Source organism: Gallus gallus, chromosome 12 (genome assembly GCF_016699485.2).
Source record: "Gallus gallus isolate bGalGal1 chromosome 12, bGalGal1.mat.broiler.GRCg7b, whole genome shotgun sequence".
NCBI classification, from domain to species: domain Eukaryota; kingdom Metazoa; phylum Chordata; class Aves; order Galliformes; family Phasianidae; genus Gallus; species Gallus gallus.
Genome location: NC_052543.1, coordinates 13,455,134 through 13,477,231, shown reverse-complemented (window position 1 = coordinate 13,477,231; position 22,098 = coordinate 13,455,134). Strand labels below are relative to the sequence as shown.

At 47.6% G+C, this 22,098-nt stretch overlaps 1 protein-coding gene across 24 annotated transcripts in view; it reads left to right on the top strand.

Annotated features, from left to right (window-relative positions):
* CADPS (calcium dependent secretion activator) overlaps positions 1-22,098 on the top strand; it is a 173,890-nt gene that overhangs the window by 33,906 nt on the left and 117,886 nt on the right. For all 24 annotated transcript variants that reach the window (XM_015293304.3, XM_040646341.2, XM_015293301.3 and 21 more), the window contains exon 4: positions 21,660-21,740. In XM_015293304.3, the coding sequence (XP_015148790.1) occupies positions 21,660-21,740 (81 nt within the window). The remainder of the gene's footprint in view (positions 1-21,659; positions 21,741-22,098) is intronic.

Here is a 22,098-nt window from a genome sequence, read left to right as displayed (position 1 = left end):
GTTTGGGGTTCTGCTCCAGAACCCAGGCCTTGGGCCTGGCTCTTCTGCTTTGCAATGAGCCGTGGAGGAGTCATGCAGGAGAAACAGATGTCTTTTTAAGGAGCTGGGCATTTCCAAACTTGGCTCTTTGCTGCAGTCAGCTTTTCCTTCGGCCCACCTCTCTATTTCGCACTGACTTTGATAGCTGAACTGCAGCAGCATCTCTGGAAATCAGGCTGTGGTCTTGTTATTCCCCATCCGTAGGGCAGTGATTTACTTCTCTATCTCATACTGTGTCTGAAAGTCATTTTCAGCACACTCTGAAGAGGAGATGCAGTCGAGTGCTGTTCAGTTAATCCAGCTGCAGTGTTCCCATCCAGAGCCAATCTCTGATAAGCTGTGTGCTTCTGTCCGCCCTCACTGGGCTCTCAGGCTGTCCATGCAGCATTGCCTGAATTCACAGGCTGCAAAATCAGACTTTGTCTTCCTCCCAAGGCCTGAAGTGTTCCATGGCATTTCTGTTCTATCTGAAAAATGTCTGTGCTAAGCGTCCGCTTTCACCTAATTCCCTTAGAATGAGAAGCAAGTAGCTAAATATAGGCATGTCAGACCTGCTGAGTAATGCATAGTAATGCATGGTTGAAGGTCACGTTCTTTCAACATCTGTTCCTGTCCATCTGGGCTGTAGGTGTAAGTTGCATGCACGTGTGTATGGTACAGCACAGAGCACATACCGAGCCCCTGTATCACCCAGAGGGATCGACACCACTCTTCTCTGCAGTTATTTTGCATGCTGTAAGGACCTGTGATCTCAGCTAGGAAGCTTTTCGACCCAAATCTTACCAGCCAGAGGTGGCTCAAAACTGGAATGCGCTGTTAGGACGTTTATTTATCCAGCTGAATTAGGATGCTGTGTCCAAAGGCTGACATCTCTCACAAAGCAGAAAGTTCCCTTGCCAAAAAAATTGGTTCCAGAGCTACTAATAGAAAAGATATTTAGAGTTTCTGTCCCAGTTCAAATATTTGATTTTAGCTCAATTCAGAATTATAGATGATCCACTACAGTGGTATCTCTCCTTCTACCCATCCTTCATCCTTTTAGGTTGGATATTAGGAAAATCTTCTAATCCAAAAGAGTGGTGATGCAGTGGCACAGGCAGCCCAGGGAGTGGGGGAGTCACTGTCCCTGGAGGTGTTCCATAGCCACGGAGATGTGGTGCTAAGGGATGTGGTCAGTAGGCAGTACTGATGGTAAGTGAATGGACTAGATGGCTGTAGAGATCATTTCCAACCTTGATGATTCTATGATTCTACAATTCATCTCTTCCATTCAGTTGGTATTCCTGAACCCGATTTCAGTGTGGTGTGCTGAGACCGGAGGGCCGTAGTTGTTAGCTGAGATGCTGTGGTAGTGCTTGCAGGATGTGGTCTGCTTTGGTCCAGGGCTGGAACACATCAGGGCAGAGCGTAAGAGGCCTTCAACGGGGCAGGCAGCAGGATGAAGGTTAGGCTGACCTCAAAACCAAAGTTAGGTTTGTGTCTCCTCCCAGAACCGTGCGTTCATCTTTTTTCTGATGAAAAATTCCCAGCTGTGCCTTGCAATGAGGGCTGAGCGCAGGGTCACTGCACACAGCATGGGCTCACCTGTCCACGGCCATCTGTGTCTTCATTTCGGGGTTGCTTTTCGCATCAGATCACTCTTTTCTGCTCCCCGTGTGTGAATTTTGGAGAACAAAAAGCAATTCCTTTTCGTTTTAGCTTCACTCTGGTGCTCAAGGTCTATGAAATGGCCATCGGTAGTGTGCTGGATGTTTGGTGCTGGCTTCGTTGACCCCTGCAAAGGGCACAGCAGATGATGGCACAGAGCCAAGGGCTGCCCGTGTTCTGTGCCAAGGCCCAGAACATTGGTCTGAGCCCATTTCCTTTGTTCCTATCTCCATTCATTCCTACGAAACACCTTTTTGGTCACTGTGCACTGACAGCGTCATCCCCTGCCTCCCTTAGAACAAAGCCACTGCCAACAAAAAACGGGCTGAGGGGCTTTCAAGATGATCAAAAGCCTCAAAATCCATAAAGCATCGTACTCTGTTTTCAGTAATTCAGTATTTATTTCCATGGAAACGGAAATGGCAGCCCGGAGCCTTCTGCAAGGTTGTAATTACTCTTGTAGCAGCCCATGGCAGCCGCAGTGTGCCTGTCAGCTGCAGCCGCTCCGGAGGACAGTCGTGATTTAGAGCTGGATGGGAAATTGAAAAAGGAATAAGTGTTGGGAAGTGAATGGAATTTCCCCCTTTGTAATAGTGCCGTGTGGATACACACAGTGACCCAAGAAGGGGAATTGCCCTTCTTTTGCTTCGAAGAGCTGCGTTCGCATGGGAGGGAGGAGGTGCTGAGAAGTGGGGGTAAGGCAGGTGATGGAGGGATGTGGTGGCAGAGGGCAGGGCTGCTGGCCTGGTGTGTCACATCACTGCTGTGTTTTGGGGAGGAAAATGCATCAGCTGGTCTGTGTCAGGGCAGTGTGTGCAGCGCTGGGTGTCGCGTTTGTGCAGGACGTGTACGGACACCTGTGTGGGTTTGTTAGCTGTAGGGTCAGCCCATGTTCTGTGCTGTTATGGACTGAGAGAGCAATCTTGGCCCCTGTAATTAAATTTAAAGCAAATTAGCTCTTCTATTAAACAAAATAAATCTGATGCAGCCTAGTGCTGTATTCTCCAGCTATGGCTGATCAATTGCTCCTGCAAAGAGAAGGCAAATGCTGCTGAGCAGATGGTCTTGGCTGAGGCATGGTCAATTAAACTAATTAAAGATGCTTTCATTTAATCAGAGGGTGTTTTAACCCTGTTAGCTGCCAGTTGGGATGTATGTTTTTGTGCACTAGGAACTTAAAGTTCTGGCCCCGCTATGGACATCTTCTGGTTTTACAGCCCCTTTACAGAAACCAGACTAGGGTACATCCATAGAGCAGATGTTTTGCAGGGAAATTATAACGTCATGCAACAATAGTGAAAACTTGCAGGGGAAAAATAAGTCGCTTGCTTCTGATGCTCACCAGAGGTATTTATGGGACCGGAGAAGTCTTCTGTGCTGAGTCCTTCCCATGCCACCCCCTGGCAGATGGGTACGGATGCCTCTCTGCAACAAAGCCAGCTGTCAGTTGTTCTACCGAAAGATCAGCAGTCACTGGTGGCTTGTGGTAGCAAGTTATTCAAGGGGCAGGGAGAGGTTTCAGTTTCCAGACAGGCTCTGGGATGGAGGGGCAGCCTCTCATTTCCGCTCTCCTCTGGTGCATAAAATGTTTTGGCTGCTGGGAATCACTCCACTGTGAGGTTCTGGAGATTGGTTAAATTCCTGATTTGCTGCAGAAACCCACAGGGTTCATTCAAGCCAAAGTTCTTTTTGGTTTGCTTAATGGAGCACGCAGTTATTTGTCACAAGTGGATGTCTTTACTATTTCCTGTCCCACATCCCTTCTGATCTCCCTGAATCCCTCTCCCGTCATCCCAGTGACTGGTGACCCCAGCCAACAAGGCAAGTGTGACCAAGAGCTTGCTGATCTAATGGAAGAAGCACGCAAATTATCTCAAGCTGCAGCAGAGAGGAGGTGACACCGTCAATGGGCAGCACTGAGGGGCTGCAGCATCCCTCTGCATTTCCAACAGCTCATACAAATTAAATTACAAACAGTTGTGCATTATCCAGAGGGCCACGTGGGCAGCTTCATGCATCACACCAGATCTGTCTTACTCAGCAGTATTGATCCCTGCAGGTACATTAGGGCTGAAGTGAGGGTGATTTTCAAGATGTTCATCCTTTTGTGAAAGTGGTTTTTTTATTCTTCTATTTAGTGAAGGTTCTTCTGTGGTGTGGTGTCAGCAGAATGTTCTTTGTTGTCTTTGCGGACTGATTACCATTGAGATCTCCCTTCGGTTTTATTTTTGTTTCAATTGGCCCATGAATACTTCTCATCAACTGCATTCATGCTGCAAAGGAATGCATAAAATAACCATGGTTACCTTATGAAATATCAATGACTTGACATTTTCAATCTACCTTAACCTCTCTATTTAGGGACTGCTAATTCACTTCTTTCACCAACAATCTATTTGTTGGCATGACTTTCCTGCTTCTTAGCCAGATTGACATTTTCATCAAATCAGGAGCCTCATTTCAAATGGATATTTATTAATACCATTCTGATTCCTTGCCACCACCTTGCACTTGGGAGAGACTAAGCTGAGCAACCCATTCCTGACACCTAGTAGGACTGGTTGGGAAAAAATCCAAAGGACTGAATTGTGAGCTGGTCTGCTGATGCTGACACTTGCAGGCTAGCAGAGGGCTCTGGGAAGGGCAACACTTTTGTCCTCAGATTTTTAACTGGGAGAGCTGTGCCAGTGCCTTCTGCATGTGCTGGTGCCTGGCAGCTTCCTGTGGTCAGCTTTGTAACAGGAGCAGATCAGAGCCCATGGGAGGGCAGGCAAGCGGACCTTCCCTGGCACAGCTGTATGGAGGGAGATGCTGAAGGTCTGGGGAGGGTTTTACAGATGCTAGAGAAATAGGAAAAGTTCTTGAGCATCATTTAATGTGACAATATAAGGGAAATGTAACTTGAAAGCATTTCAATGGAGAGGAGGCACAAAATAGACATTGGAAAGGTGTTTCCCTTTGTGTTGGCAGAGGGGAAACTACGGGTGAAAAGTTGGGGAGCAAATGGAAAAGTAGCTGAATTCAGGGAAACCTCTTTGCACTGACAGCCTTAATGATCTCCACATCCTCACAACACCCAGTAGGTCTGCCCAGGGCAAAGCCAAGCCAAACCCTGTCAAAAATGGTTGGGTAAGGTAGTAAAAGGCGATGAGTAACAAGTAGACATTTCATTGCTGATCTCCCTGAAAGCAGCCTAGAATTTAACTGCAATGAGTTGTAGGGAGGATATTGAGTTGGGCTTCCACGTGGCCTGGTTCCTGGAGGTGGTACTCACCTCTCAAAACACCATGTTTATTTCAAGCCATCCCTCATTGCTCTAGCTTTGAACTCAGTGCAAGCCATCAGAAGTAAAAAGCAGTTCCTCAGCATGCCTTGTGGTTTTTATTAGGAAAGGAAAATGTCACCCCTCCTCTTTGTCTTTCCCTCAACCAGAGATGGCGAGCAGAAGACATGACAAAGAAATGACCCCATTGGCCCCCTTCTGAGAAAGCAATCTTGTTTTTCATTTCGGCAGCATTTGTTCCCTGCAGTACGTGTTCCTGTCAATCAGCCCAGGAGGCCTTCGGAGACAGAAGGGGTGTTATCCAGACCTCTCTCTCTTTAAGCAACTAACTGCTAACTGCAAAAGAACCCATATGGGATGCTTGACTTGAGGAAGGCTGGAATACTTAATAAGACATAACTGGTACATGACCCTGCACTGTGTTAGGGCCCCTCTCTTCCTTTTAACTAGAAAAACAATGCAGTGGCTGGAATTTAATTTTGCTTGTAGGTCTTTAATTTGAATTCCCCATGAAAATCTCAGCTCTTTGCAGCTCTTTCAATCCTCACGTGTGTATTTTATCACAGAAATCCTGTCGCTTTCCCAGGGGACTCTCAATGCCTTTCACATGGGCAGTGGTGATGCGTAGCGGTGGTTCTTTGTGGCTGTGCTGGAGCCTGGTGCCAGAACTCCATGGTCTTCATTCCCACCAGGAATATCTTATCTGAGCATCAGGGCTGCTTTTCTCTGAGCTGCTGCAGCCTAACGCCACACGCTTCCCTTTCAGTTTTCTTTTTATTGTCTGAAATAGAGCGATCATTCTTGTGACATACATCATCTACTAAGTGAATATTTTGAAAGCTCCTTATTAATGTTTTACTGAGCTTTCTCTAATCTTCATTTCTGAAAGAAATGGTTTCTCCAAGGCTGCCTCTTCCCCTTCGCAACCCATATGGTGTTCAGTATTGCAGAAAAGAGAATTATTTAAAAGCAAAAAGTTATTCACCACTCCTTTCCTCCACTCTCTGCATTTCATTCTTCAGACTACCGGTGTTGCTGTGCTAGATGACAAACGCTTCATGCCACAGCTTGGGAAGTGATAGACAATGTCATTTTAATTCAGAAGTACTTTGGAAGTCAGATGGATCTGGCCATAGAAAGCACCACATGAATTTAATCCTCTAGTCTGCATCTTAGGAGGGACCAAAATAAAAATAGAGAGTAGGTATATTTCTTAAGAGAAATGAGAGGTCAATGATTTCTTCAGACTGATGCCTAAGCAGGCACGTATTTGTTCCCACCGAGCTGGCTACAAATTGGGAAGTTATCAACAAAGTAGATTTCCTGCATTTCAAAGGCTCAGTGTCAATATCCCTACCTACAGGGAATGCAACTTACGTAAGCTGTTCTTTACCACTCTTTCAGTGTTGATTTTTCATATTCAATATCCTATGTTTTTCTGGATCATCTGATCCTGCTCGTTTTGTGAGAAATTAGAGCGCAAGCTCAATGGGGAATTCAACGCAAGACATTAAAATACAGCCTCTCATGTATTTAAAAGGCAGCTCTGATAATGTCCTATAAAACTGCAGGCCTCCATCAAAGGGACTTCGCTGTGTAATGCAGGAAGTGAAGTCTCCTAGCAGGCATGATCATGGGTCTTTGTGTCTTGTAGACTTTGCCCAGTTCTTTTATCTCAGGGAAAGGTGGCAATGAGAAGCTGGGAGGGACGTAGTGATGGCACCATCGTCTTCATCATTCATTTCTGCAGCCTTTGTGTAAAAGCCATTGCAGTCAGCAATGAAAGGGAAAAAGCAGTTGCATCCCCTTGTTTCAGTAAGGGTATGGTGGCATAGCAACCTTCCTTCCCAAAGAGTATTTTGATATTAAAGGCAATATTGAGCTGAAGCTCACACAATACGGGGAGAGTTAAAAGGTGAGAGAGATGCATGCAGCTCTAGGGGTTGTGCAGCCAGCGTTAGGTTGGACCTGGGGGACCTGTGTGCTTTGCCCATGCCATGGATGCTGTAGATCTGAGTACTGTGGATGTTTGCTATGGAGTTACAGCAAGGAGGCGAGCCTCGTCTCGCAGCATGGCTCTACACCTGACCCTGAGCCATTGGCTTTTGTAGAAGGTTTTTAAACCTAAGTAGCTTCATTAGTCACCTTGCTAAGTTCAGAGAAGGCAGTGAGAAAGTCTTGTGGGCGGTTTGAAGTATAACACTGTAATAGCAGAGTAATTAAATGGTCTCTTACTTGTTCTTTACACCAGTCATTTGTCCTGCTGATATTTCTGCTAGTTTGCTGCCAAGCTGGTGTTGTGTAACACTGGTGAAATAACTGCAGGCATGTGCTTGACTTCCAGGAGCCTTACGTGCCTATGTGCAGAGCTGAGAACAGAGCTGATAAAAATAGCCACAGAGCTGAGATGCAGCTTCATGGTGAGGTTATTGGCACGTTAATTAAATTGGTGAGGCCTGTTATGTCTGATGAGAGTATCGTTTGCCGATCACAGCATTTTATTTTGTTCTAAAAATCATTTTAAAACCCAGTCTTCTTTCTTTCTTTCACATGGAGCTTATCAGCAACTCTTCTTCATCACTGCCCCTGCTGTCTCCTTGTGGCGTGGAGTCTCTTCCCTCTCTGCATACCCAAATTCTCAAAAATACAGAAAATAGCCTTCTCCATCGTTTTCCATCTCAGTTCTTCATTCACCTTTCTGCTCGTGTATTTTCTCTTCAATTGGCCTCTTCCTCCCTCACAGTAGATTTTGGCTGGGAACGGTTGCGCTCAGATGGTTAAATAGCAATTGAGGGTAAATTAGCTGAAAGAGCTGTGACTGCCACTGCCTAAATGATTCCAAAATAACTTTGTGGAGGAGAGTGGCTGTCAGGTCAAGGGAAGCAGCTTGTTTTGGATCTGCTTGGGGTGAACGAAGCCGGAAGGGGTAACACAGGTTAGATTAGTGAAGAGCAAAATGCTATAAATAATGGGGTTATGTGCTATCAAGGATCTATAATAAATTATGGTGATGGCTTGCAAGTGTACAGCAGCACCTGCTCCCATTAACATCTGCAGTATTACGAGGAGGCCTGCATGGTTTCTTTGAGGCTGGTACAACAGCTTCCCTTGGGGAGTCCCCACTGGCAGCATGGTCCTCAAAAGAGGAGGATGCTGAGGGATGCTTTGGGGCTCTCCCGTGGGTGCTGCTGGAGCCCATCTCCAGCACACAGCCCTTTCCCCTTCCTTGGCTTCTCTGTTGCCAGCCCTGCAACTCCTGGTCTTCTTTATTGCCACTTAACGTAGGCAGTTGTTCAGGGTCATTGCCTGGTCAATCTGTTCCGCAGTTACGTATGGCGATTGCAAAACAGCTGAGAGTGCCTGGCAGCTGGTAGAAATTTTATTTGTGCGGATGAAAAGAGGCAAAGATACATTCAAAAAGATAATTGGGATCGTTAAACTTTCCTATCATAATGCTAGTTGCAGTTTCATCCCTTGTAAGTCTAAAAACATAAGCAATATCAAATACCTATTTGATTGGGTTTGTCACGTCAGAGTATGGCCCCCTGTGAGGCTGTAGCATTCTAGTTAGTGGTCTGGGGAATCACAGAATGACTTGGGTTGGAAGGGACCATCCAGCTACATCCCTCAGATTGCATCTCAGCTGTGGTCAGGGCAGGGACAGAGGCAGAGCAGAGTCAGGGCAGTGTGGGATGCAAGGGCAGGAGAGCAGGCAGCCAGCCTCGGCACAGCTTCATGCTGCACCAGTGTGCACAGCAGAACGGGAGCTCTCTCCACTGTTGCATGAAATTACTGGATGCCAGACATGGATCAGAAGTAAATCGCTGCTTTTCAAAGGCAGAGAGTTCATAAGAATCATTAATAACAAAGCTCCTTCTGTGTGGGTTTAGTGCTGCGCAGACTCGAGGCTGCAGCTAACAGGAAGTGCTGGTGAGCAGAGGAAAAGATGGGGTCGGATGATGTCCTGCTGGAAAAGGTGTAAACAGCATTAAGCCAGGTGTAACTGGAAGTCGACAGGGACAGACTCTTTAGATCTGAGTTGGCCTGCCCCTACCATGGTCAGCCTAGGTAACAGTGGGGGATACGTTGTCCATCTATGATGCGGTAGAGAGACCTCTACTGCATCAGAACATGAGATCTGTGCTACAGACCTGTCTTGGAAAGACTTAAGAGTCACGTGGAAGGGTGAGAAAGGACAGCTTGGCTTACCTGGGGAAATGGCTCGAGGCAACGGGATGGGCTCACAGCAGCCTGGAAACATGCATGTAAAAGCACAGGGACATCCTGCAGGGTGCAGGTGAGCAGATGCCAGCTGTGCTCATGGGAGGGCAGTGCTGGAGGAACAAAGGTTGCCGCAGTGTTTCTGTGTCCTGAAGCACACACCAGGTGTTTTTCTAGCAGATAAGCTCAAGTTTGATTGCAAGATACAGCCTCTATGTATTAACCACAGGCTGTTTTATGGGCGTTATGCAGGAGAGGATACTGCTTTGTCAGATGAAACTTGTTATGGATCCCCATCTGCACAGAAGCAGAAGTTACAAGCTTTGTGCTGTGCAAATAGTTATTTGTTACTCATTTTGGACTAGAAGATGAAGATCTAGTCCAGACTACACATGTTCCTAGTGTGCATCATTGTGCAGGCAAGAGAGCTGCCAGCAGCGTGCACCTGAGCAATTCTGAATGATGACTGGGGTGCAGATGGGAGGTGCTTCCCCTCACATCACTGCCAGCCCTGGCCACAAGCTATTGCACAACACATCTCCAGTGCTGCTGTCAGAGGAGCACTGCTCAGGGGGAGCAGCAGCTGCTTTGTGCCGGGCTCCTGTTTGCCTGTGGATGGTGTTGGTCTGGCAGTGAGTGGAGTGAGGTGTGATGGCACAGCCAGGTGCTCTGCAAACAGCTTAAGGTGGAGAGGAAAAATAAATACATGAAGAGGGTAGGGTGGGTTTTCTGCTTAGCCCATTTTACCCTTCTCACACCTAGGTCTTATCCCCTCTTCAATCAATCTCATCCAAGGCAGCATCTGGCCCAACAAGGCTGCTTTCTCAGCCCACTCCATTCATTTCACCTGTGATGGGAATCACACATCTGGCACAGCTGGAAGGTGTTTGAATTGCTGTAAAAAGAAAAAAAAAAAAAGGCTTCAGAGAAGCTAGGAGAGTATTGCTGCATTTTCCCAGTGGAATACAGACCTGGCAACCTCACTTCTGCTTTCAGTGGAGCATCCTGCAGGGTGCTTTGCAGCATGGGCAGCTGCTGTTCTTTGCCAGCCCTGGAGCATCCCTGTGCCTCCAGCGTGCCCAGGGCTATCTGTGCATCCAGAAGGCACCACGGCCCTTTTGGATCTCCATTGCTCACCTGCATCTCGAGGGCAGGTTACCCACGCCCCTTTTGTCAGCTGAGCAGGGAAAGCAGGAGCAGAGCAGATAGAGGCAGACCAGCAAGCGGTGCTGTGTCTTGGGGAGGCCATCCCAGCCATGTGCAGGGCTGCAGCAAAGCTTTTTGTAAGGTGTGGCCGAGCCTGGCCCCCACATCCCTAAACATTAAGATGCAGGGGGCAGGGCTGAGGGGAACAGTCTCTGCAGGCACAGCTTCTTTGTAGCAGCTCATGCAAATGTGGGATGAATTGAGCGCTTCGGAGATACTCAAAGCATCAGTTGAATTGTTTCAGGAATGCTTCATCTCCACTCTCAAGCTTAAAAAGGGAAAACTGGGGACAGGTCTAAACGTTTTAGAAGCAGAATGAAATATTTTATTTTATTTTAGATCACAGAAAATATAGTAAGGAAAACTGTCTGAAAATGAATTCATTTTGAGGAGGTGGGGACATTTTTGGATTCGCTCAGCCTGCAAGCAGAAGGATTCAGTTATTCCCTTTGCTTCCACCTAGGGCTGTGGCGTGGTCTGCAGTTCATGCCTTTGCACCTGCAAAGCATAAGGGAGGTCCCTGCACCTCTCCCAGCTGTGCCGTTGCCCAGTGAGGGTTCTCTGACACCACCATTCTCAACAGCTCGCAGTGTTTGAGCTGCAGTCCCTTCAGGGGTGCTTTTTCCTGTTGTTTTTCCCCACAGCTGCAGCTGGAGGGTGAGCAGGACACCGAGGGAGCTGCTTCTCAGCGTGAAGATGCAGCGAGGAGAGCAATCTGACCCCATGGACGGTTGCACGCACTCAATATTTATTCCTATGCCCTGGGCCCCTTGGTTTCCATAAATCTGCTTTAGCAAGCAACTTGATTAATAGAGAGAAGCGGAGGAAGGGGATTTGAGATGTAGGTTCTGTTTGTGCATGCTGCCACAGTTTTATAGCCTGTAGTATCTGATGGTACCTTCATCTGAAGTAAGAGGTTGACTATAGCAGCACAGTTTTGACATGGTTGCAGTGCAGAATGCAAAGAGCACCGAATCTTGTGAGGGTGCTCCCAGCGTTTCTCTTCCCTTTGATCTCTTCATTGGTGATTTTTCTCTTTCTGAGAAGAGCTGCGGCTGCCATTGGAGATGGGCAGCACGAACGCTGCAGATCAGCAGGCACATTTGCACTCCGCATCCGGATTCCAGTTGCAGATTCTGCACTCCCTTACATGTCCTTCCTGCATATGAAGTGCGTTGCCCTCCACAGGAGCTTAAAGGAGAAGGCAGAGGATGGAATACAGATGAAACGTGTCCAGGGAGGAGATTTTCACCTGATTTTTGCAATGCTCTGCTGTTCAGAAAGCGTCAGGAGACCTCAACAGCAGCAGGGAATGTAATGCTATACTGTCAGCATCTAATATATTTTCCTTAGCTCTGTAAGCAAAAGCCTCCTGCCCTGGTAACATTTTCAAAGGAGGGAGGTCACACCATGCTGAATGTACTCAGAGTAAGCGGCATTTCCTCAGAAAGCAGGAGGTCAGAGAGCTCCTTGCAGATGAGATAGCTGGAAGAGTTACAGTGGGGCCTGACCCACCACCCAGCTCATGTTCTGTCCCTAAATCAATCCATCTTTTGTTCAGGAAGCTCTCTCTAGTGAGGAGCGAATCTGGTAAGGTCCCCTCTGTCTGCAAAGATGTGTCATTTGGGATGGCAATGCACTGTAAAACTTTAGTCACAGCCAACAAATTACTGTCTAGATTGCAGTCCCAGCTAAGCTGAGATGTGATCCATCTCAGCTCGTGGGATGTCAGGAGAGCAACAGCTCTAAGGCGATGAGCGTGGTCGATAGCTCAGGACAAGATCCCAGGGCCATATCCTGACAGCACATCCTTGGCTGCTAAGGGCAAGGGCAATGTGAGAATGTGCAGTATAGGGTGTGACGCACGGGAGGCCCCTTTGCAGGTGGACCTGCAGGCTGTGGGCCTGCCTCATCATCCTAACCCCTCCAGGACTCATGGGATGTGGATGCCTCTTCCCCCTCCTGCAGCACTGCTGTGTCTTGGTGTGTCTAACAGCTGGGCTGGCCCAACCTGGGATATGTGACGAAGGTATTGAGCAACTAGTGGCTTTGGGGGCTGGGGGGTATTTTGGGTTACAAAGGACAGTTAGTTTAACAATGTGAAAAACAGCTCTCCTCCCCAAGAGGCAATGGCCTGAAGTTGCACCCGGGGGGGGTTCAGGTTGGGTATTTGGAGAAGTTTCTGCTCAGAAAGAGTGGTGATGCACTGGCATGGGCTGCCCAGGGGGTGGTGCGGTCACCGTCCCTGGAGGTGTTTAATAACAGCAGAGACGTGGCACTGTCCCAGCCCAGACACTGCAGAGCAGCTCAGGAGCTTCACCTGCTGGTTTTCCCTGTGGAGAAGGGGTTAACAATGGGATGTGATCAACTGCCATTTGCTGGTGCTGCTGTATTACCTCTACTTGAATTAGCTTGCAATAACTGCAGTTATATTTAACGCCGTCTGCACGGCTGAATTTTTAGGTGGCTAATTTTCAATTGTAGATCACTTAATTACATCTCACTTCGTATAAATATTTGCAGCAGGAGTTAATATTTCCTATTACGCCAGACACAAGGTTGGTGCTGTCAGGCAGGAGCAGCCCCGGCCCTCCCTTATCTCTCAGCCTCTTGCTGATGGGCCAGGAACCAAGGCCATGTGCCATGGTGGAGCTGGAGGGAAGCCATCGGATGAATGCTAATTATTTTAAAGAGAGGTGGCTTTTCCAAAACGCAGTGATAAATTAGAGATTATTGCATGGCTAACAGCATTGCTTCTATTTAAAAATTCCCTCAGACGTCAATTTCTCTGAAGTCTTATAACGCATAGCACATCATGTTAGGGCAGAGGAACTGACCTTTTTATTCTCCTGTTAGGTGAAGCTGTTAAGGTGGTGTGAATTCCTATGTGAGATTCTTAACCTGGCCTTACAGTTACACAGACACCCCTGGAGGTGTTCCCACATCCTTTGTGTGTCACTCTTAATCCCACAGCAACAATGTACTGCAGCTTTGCTTCGGCTGTGGAGGCTGAAGCCCATTTTGAGTTATGTGACCATTGTATTTACCATTAATTAAGATTCTAATCAAGGGATTGGGACCTGAGGATACGTGGATCTTTATTCCGTGTAGTTTGGGATGAGCTAATAGCAGATAATTCTGGCTATAACAAGATATTTGGAACTGAATGGTACTTTATTGTCATGTGTCAGAAATCTAGATGATGTCCTTCATGTTAATTGATTTGAAGATGATAAGCTATAAAGAAACACAAGCAGACTTAAGCGTAGTGATCTACCTTGGGCTGCGTGAGCTCTGATTCCAGATCTGGAGTTCTGATTTCTTTCCTGGTGCCGTAGCTCAGCATATGCCCCAGGCAGGCCTAAAAGCATCCTTATGCAATACATAAGCAGTGAGTATTAAGGCATGCTCAGAGGTCAAGAGATTCTGGACAGCTTAGTTTTTAAGCCCTTTCAGCATTGTACACCTCTCATGGATGATCTTGTGGAGGGATTTGTGGGGTTCAGAAGTCCTCTAGAGAGAGATTGGAAGGATATGCCTTTCGAGTGGAAGTGTTTTCCCATCCCTTTGGTTTTTTTTAATGGCCTGCCAAACGTTCGCAAAGGCAGACAATGCTCTCTCCCCCCTCTCTGTTCTTCTGCATCTGTTTTTCATTCACTGTGTTTTATCACCACTCATAAACCTGTAGGTATCTCTGCACAAGCTGCTGGAAAGCTGCGCGCTGGGTTTGCTTGCCTCAGCCTTCCCCAGCCTTGCGAAGCTGAGGTCGAGGTGTGCTGGTACACGGGTCAGGAACTGAGATAACTGGGCGGGATTTCCCTTTTCAGAGCCCTGCCACGCAGGGAGCCTGGCTGACACCTCTGCTTATAAAGCCAGCAGCACGAAGGAGGGCATGAGAAACCTCTACGCTTCTCCGTGTGTGTGCATGCAGAGATGCTGTGCTCCTCCAAAACGTGTTGGAGACCTGCTCGGCTGATGGGGGAAGCGTTTCTCAACGAGGCAGCATTTAGATGGAGGTTTTGGGCCCAGCTGTTGTGTGCTTACGTGATGCGCGAGAGCCCAACCAGCTGTGGAATGCAGCGATTTCTGGCTCTGCTATTGGAGTCAGCACTGAGGCAGGGAGGAGCTGCTGGTACATCCCAGTGAATATTTTCACTTGCGTTTCTAGCGCAGCCCCAAAGCTTATGAGCTGTGAAATGAGATTTCTCTTAGAAGGGAAAGCACCAGCCCTAACCAAATGGTGCAAGTCCTTTGTGCTCTTTTAAATCAATTCCCCCCCAGGACCCTTTGCTTCCTTGCAGCAGCGGTGGTTCATTGAGTAACACAGGAGCTTGCTGGGATAAAGGGAGCAGGCACTGATCTGCAGCTGCTTAGCAAACGGCCAGGAGTTTGGAAATGATGGGCATCCTGCACAAGGTCAGGTTTTGTGTGTGTAAGAGCCAAATGGTGCAGGGCTCTGCTCCAGCAAGGGAGTTTGTCACCTTGCGTGGTGGATTGCTTAATGAATTCTGTAACATTTACAAACAGCAGAAAAACCCTACGCTGACCAGCTTTTGCCCAACATAAAGCCATCTGGGCACGTGGCAGTTACACTGCCAAGCAACCTGGCCAAGAATTGAACCAGCGTTAAACCTCTCCCGTTCTCAAATATCTCGTGAGTTATTGGAATTTTTCACTGGGTTGATGGATTTCTTTCGACTTTTCCCAGAGTTCTTGAAAATTGGTTTCAGCTGGAAACTCTGAAGCTTTCCTGCTTGAAATCTTGTTTCTGTGACTGTTTCTGATCAAAAATATGGTGCCCTAGGAGCAAATGTCGGCAAAGTAATAGATGCAGATTGTCATTAGTTGGATTAATGGAAGTTTACACTGTAGTAGAAACATTCAGCACTTCTCTTGGGCTAAAGGACTGATTTTAGGAAGTCTGACTGGTCAGAGGAGAGGTAGCCTTGAGCATCACTGTTGCACAGCAGTGCAGGGGTGTGTTGATGTTAATCACATCATTCTTTAAACAGCTTGCAGAAGGCTGATGCTGTCTTAAAAGCCTCTCCCCTTGGCAGCAGCTGTGTCTGTATTCTTCTGTCCATGTGAACAGCCAGGGTTACAAGGGACAGTTGGAAGAGAAACCCCTCATCACACGTTTCTTGCAGCTTTGCCACTGGTTTCAGGGAAGGGTTTTGCTGCAAGGGAAGATGGTTTTAGGGACATCCTTCCTGCAGGAGCAAGGCACAGCACTCAGATATCTTTCTTTCTGGCTAGAGATCATTTGACATCTGTGGAGCTGACCCATCATGCCAGTTAGGGCTTGGATGGGTTGGAGCAAGGCTGCTGCCTGAGCACCCTTCTGGAGCATCCTTCCCAAGCAAGCTGCAGGCATTCCCTCTGTTGTTAGATTGGTGCGTCTAGAGGGTTTCAGAGAGGCCCCATCACAAAAATCTCCCCTTTCATTTTAATCCATCAGCCTGGAGTGGGTAAATGAGGCTCAGCTGCTTTCTGACAATCCATTTTTTGGCTGCAGTCCCTGAAAGAAGGGATTGCCTGTGTGCATCAAGTGACCCTCTTAGCAGTAAAAGCATGCGATGAGTCGGACAGACCCAGGCACAGCCATTTCAGAGCCCCTCTAAGTAGGACACAGGCCTGTAGCAAACCCCAGCCCCATCATGAGTTGGAAAAGGAAGGAAGATGTGCTCAGATCCACATTCTGGCTGTGTTGATGCCCAGCCCCTTCTAAGCTGACCCAAGAGGTGGGCAACACCTGGGACACTGTCCTTGCTCCCTTTCCCTCTCTCATTTCAAATCTCAAGGCAGCTGGCAGGCTTTGGGTTGCAATTTGCTGCACAAAGGATTAGCATGTTGCCCAGGGTATTAGTGACGTAAGCTATGAGATAATTTAACATCCTTCATACTCCCAACTGAACAGAGAGCACAGCATCCCACCTGCATGCAGGGAGGGAGCCTGCAGCCCCTCCTGCAGCCTAGTTGAGGTATCAGCTGAGCTGAGGGCTTCACAGCCCTTGTGGAAAAGAATATTTCCTCAGTTATTGGAATTGTTCAAGGGAAAGGATGCTGCAGGTCAGTTGTGACTGTGTTCTGGGTGGGGTTTGTCCTGGCTCATGTCACTGTATCTGCCAGAGCAGTGGTTTTCTGTTAAGCAGCAAAGGGCCTCCGTGCAATGAATCACTTCGAGGCCATGTGTTCTTCAGCTGGAGCACTCCGTGGTGCCAGACACCTCAGTTACTAGTGAGCCTTGACTGATTGATTAATTATTAATTGAAGGGGACTTATGAATTTTTCAGCATTTTCTCTCGTTGTGCATTACAAAGCGAAACCTCCCTTTCCTAGACAAAGATCTCTCCTAAAGCCCTACATCAAAGCTGCAGAATTGTCACCCATATTGTGCTCTTGTTCAGCCTTCACATCCAGCATGTTTGCTTTGAAATACTTAATCTTCCATTTGCTGAGCTACGTAGCTCCTGGCGTGCCGAAGGATGGGAGCCCTGGGACTTCCTCTTGGTGGCTTTTGGCACCAGTAACCATACATGACACAGTGATCTGGCTGCATTTCGGGTGGGTGAGTGGCCAGACCAGTGTTCAGAGGGTTTCCAGGAGCTTGACACGTGCTCTAACGAGGGAAGCATTTCATTAAATCAATGTGTTGGAAAATCAGTGCAACCACTGAGCTGGTTTTAGTTCATTATTTTATGAGGACAGTGGGTTCAGCTACTCGGTGTCGGTCACCTTCCCTCCTAGTCTTGGCTGTGCGGGGTTCAACAGAGCACAGGTCAGGAACCTAGAAATCAAAGTGGCTCTATTCCTCACGCAGCACAAAGCGTATCCCCATGCCTCTGCATTGCCAGCATGTTTAGGATGTGGTTTTCCAGCACTGCATTGTGCTCTGCAGCAGTTTGTGGTGCAGGGGGATGGCTGCGCTCATAGCCACAGTAAAACCTTCCTCAGAGGGAGGGGAGTACCCTTCAGCAAGCCCCACTCATTGCGACTTGGTGCCGTTTGCTCCTGTGGCTGGGAAGAGATGTTAGCATTAACAGTGACTGGCAGGGAGGGATTACACTGTTAAATGGTCCCAATGGCTTCTGGCTCCTCTCCTGTGGCTGATGGCAATTATGCCAACAACACCTGTCAGTGGAGCTGTGCGTGCCAGGCTGATGGCTGCACGTTGTGCACATCCTTGTAGCATACTACGTTATTTCCAACAGTGCTGTTCACTGTGAGGGCTTAAAAAGTAGGAGCTTCGTGGTGCTGAGAGCACGATATGTTGGTCTGCTCCTCTAATGTTTATAAACATTCAGCGTTGTGTTTCAATTGCGTCTGTCTGTGGGGGGAGAGCCCCATGAATGCTTGGTGGCACAGCTCTGGGTGGCGTTGGGTCGTGCTGCTGGCAGAGCTGTGGTCCCCCAGGCTCAGCCTTTCCTCTGCAGCATCACGCGCTGCCATGAGCCCAGTGAAATGGCTCCGGGCATAGGGATGGATGAAGGAGGGAGCAGGGCAGCCTGGCATGGCTTTTGGTGCCAGGGCTGTGTTCGTAATTGTTGGGCTTTAAGCAGTGATAAACTGAAGCCTTAAGTGGGGCTTTAAATCTATAGCGCATTGCTGCAAAACCACTGGATTGTAAAGTCTCCATTAACAGTGTTAATGCCCTTGGGTGCTCCGGGCTTTTTCTGGGGTGAGTGGAGGTGAGACAGGGCTGTGCCTTTAAAAATCACAGGGCTCAGCCCGGGTAGTGCAGGGAGGTGTTTCCCAGAGGAAGCAAACGATTTCAGCGTGGACTGGGAGGAGTTTGTGCATCTTACCGCAAACCTTAACACTTGGTTAGATTGGTTAGTTTCCCTTCTCCACCTTTGAAAGGAGCCGTGAGACTACCTGCCATCCCTTGGGATACCACAAGGCAAAGCTCTGCAGCACATCTGTTGCAGAGTGGAGGAAGCCATGGGGTTCTTCTGCATGCAGGTGGTTGGTTTTGCCAGGGATCGAATGCTGTGTGCTCCGAGTCACATCACAGAATCATAGAACAAGTAAGGTTGGAAAAGAAAAGACCTCTAGGACCACCACATCCAACCCCAACCCATCCCCACCGTGCCCATGAAGTCACATCCCCGAGTGTCACGTCCCCATCGTGAAGGGCTTCAACCTCTTTTCTTTCATATTATTAGCGCTCATTAAAATTTATTCACAATTAGCAGTTTATATGCAAAAAAAAAGGTCTTTTGCAAGATGTTTTCCTTGCAGTTAACAGTCACCATGTGGTTAAAAGTAGGCATACACCCCGTGGTGCCTTCAGTGACAGACGAGCTGTGATTCCAGAAGATTTTGGGCTCCACTCAAAATCTAATCTGCATAATTTTATTTTATTTTTATTGTTTTACTTTAACAACTGTTACACCGACGTTGATAATCTCTGCAGGGCAAGCAGAGAGAACTAATGTTGTATGCGGGCAGACATATGAAAACATCTAATTTACCAGCAGGCAGTTGGGTAATGATCAGTTGAGAATTGCAAATTATGTACGTCATCCATTTGTGGTGTGCTGCTGAAGAAAAGCCCAGTGCATGTGACAAATCATATATATCCTGATATTTATAATACTTTTCCCATTTAATTGACTGGGGCAACCTTATGATTTATTTCCTTGCTTTATTCATAGCATACCCATAACATAGTCGTAATGCAGAACGAAACTAATTCAATTTCTCCTTGGCTTTGTAAATCATTTACGTATTTGCCTGTCAAGTATTTGAATATAAAGTGGGCATACATACGGCAGGAAATAAACAGCTCATTCTCTAGTTAAGAAGTCAGGGTGTAATGATGTTAGGGTCTACATCGCCTTCCTTGGCTGTTCGATATTGCTTACATAGCATGGATTACGTTCACCCCGTACCTTATTTCACGAGCAGGGTATGTTTTATGGGCACCAGCACTGCTCTTTTAATAGCCCTCTACAGTGTTATGGCTGTGTAAAACGTACGTGGTGTGCTTTGATGTCAGCAGGAGCAGTGACTGAGCTAAGGGAGCAGGCAGGGACTGCAGCCTCACCCCGCTCCTTGCACAACAAGTGGGAGATGTTCTGTTGGCTGTCACGGGCTGTCGCTGAGCTTCTTTGTCATCACTTTCCGACAGATGAGTTCTTGCTGTGGAGCTGTTTTGCAGAGTCATTGAAAATACAGCCTGGAAATACTCTTTGTTTCCTTGAAGTCTTGGCAGCCCATAGCTCTGGGCTGGAGTGCAGTGCCCACCCAGCTGCTGCTGCGGGGTTCTGAGGGTGTTTATTGCCTCCTAAGAGGAGTAATCTGCAGTCAGATCTCCCCACGACACAGTTTTCGACACCTGTAGCATCACTGCAAAACCTCTGCAAAATCAGGATAGTGCAGAAAGTGTGAGACAGTTTGCTGGCTCGTTACCCTACCGCAGAAACATCTCTCCTCCAAAGAGGCATCCTTGGTTTCTAAATATGGCATCTGAGCTATTTTGGGTGATGTGTGATTAGCCTCAATTACTGCAGCTCAGATGGAATTCAAGTAATGCCCCCTTTTTTAGAGCTGCAAAGATGTGGAAGCGTGGAATTGTGCATTTCCTCCCTTTAATTGAGCAGCTCATCACATTACTGATATGCGAGCATCAGCAGCGTGATGCTTTTGCATAGGGGAGAATTGCTGAGGGAACTGTGCAATGCTTTATGGCTCCGTGCTGGTTTGGGGATCAGTTATGTAGAGGTGAGAGCAGCAGGTTGTGAAGGGTGTACTGGTGCAGCTGCAGTGAGTGAAACTGAGGTTGCCACGCCAGAGATCGCTGAAGCAACAGTGGAATTTGGATGAGGGTCCTAAACTATGTTGTTTTCCTGCTTTAATTAAAGCTGTAACAGAGGCTTTCAAAAACTAATCAAAAATGTATTTTCCCTCAATCTCAGCCGTAATGAATGTCATCTCTTTGGAAAATCTGCGCTGAAGCAATTTGCAGCTATCCTGCATGCACACTGCTCCACGCAGGAGTGAGTGTGTCTGCAAGAGGACACAGCTTACATGGGCATATGCTGGTCTGGGGGGAAAGCAAGGTATTTCAGCACGCTTGGGAAGCTCTAACAGAATTGCTCGTAACTCATCAGCCTGAGAACTGAAACTTTTGTCATTGCCACGGCTGTAACTTTCCAGACTGCACTGCACCAGCCCTGCTCTGTTCTGTAAAGCAGTTTGTCTCCAGAGGAGAATAAAACACAGGGAGGTGGTGAGAGCAACCCCAGACCAGCATATAAACCTCATTTATGTGTGGCTGTCGTGGCAGAGCCAACGTACAGCAGCTGGTGGCAGTGCTGTTTGCTGGTGTCCGGAAGGATCACTCCTTGAACCCTGGCTGGTTAAGGCACAGGTTGGGAAGTCACTGTTTACAGGCAATATTTCCAAAAGGGGCAAAGATGAGCTTGGGGCTTTGAGAAAGTGTTTTGTGGGTGCTAACCTTGGATTCTCGAATTGCCCATTTCGTCCAGAATAGCCAGAAGAGGGCACTTGGATGGGAGAGCCAGCCCTCCCCTGTGGGGTCACATTTACAACAAGTGAACCAAAATGGTGTAGTTTTGCATCAGGCTGAGCTTGGTTTTGCAGCTTATGGGTGGAGCAGCCCCACTGCCAGCTGTCACAGCACGTTTCTAGCCTTGTGCTAATGCCAAAACGACTCTGGATGGGTCTGGAGAGTGGTTGGAGTGGAAAGGTGCAATAAAATTGCTGCGTCGTTACTGTGGCTTTTGACTTCTTTGGTGTCTGAGTTTGGTTTTGTGCTTTTTTGTTGTTCTGTGATCTGTACTTTGTATTCCCACTAAAAATAACATATGTACCTCTGAGTCCTATCAATGGAAAACTGCTCGCTGCAGTCACCCGTGTCTTGCTCATGCGCAGTAGTTGCTTCCTTAATTGGCAGGAACGACTTTTTATCTCTAGAAGATGTTTGAGGTCCAGGCAGGTGCCAAACCCTGAACCACAGGGCTGTGGGAGGCGTTGTGGAGAAGACACAGAAGGCTGCAGTCTTTTTCTGGGTGCCAAGCAGGAGCAGAGGGGCGTTTGGTTGGCGATGGGGCCTTGTGTGCAGAGGCTGTGCAGGCATCTAACACAGGGTTAGCATGTTCCTCTGCTCTTGTCCCTCTTGGGGCCCTGTGAACATGACACGCATACTTTGAGTGATCAGCCTGAAAAACTGAACGGCTTCTGAAGGTTCTGCATTGGTTGACTTTTAACCTTTCTATTTTTGCTTGGTTTTATGTAGCTGGACAACCCAGATGAGCAAGCAGCGCAGATCAGGCGTGAGTTGGATGGACGTCTGCAAATGGCAGAGCAAATCGCCAAGGTAAGAAAAAATCTTACAAATCTTCTGCACTGATAAGTGTGTAAATAGCCTGTTACTCTTCCCAGGTCTTGTGCTTCCCTCACAGATTTCTTCTCCCAATAATCACAGTGAAAAATGAGCAGTTCTTCAGCTATGAAGAATGCAACTGTTGCAGATGCTGTTACAGTGTGATTTTCCTGGAATGTCCCTAATGAGCTGAGATGGTTTAGGTGCTTCCAAAATATTCAGGTGTGTTATGAGTCCTCAGAATTAGGGAGGAAAATGTCCTGAGCTGCTGCAGCTGGATCTGCACGTGTACATTTGAACCCTCTTTTTCTAATTTCCCTGCTGGGCAGTAAGGTATAGCATGTAACAGGGA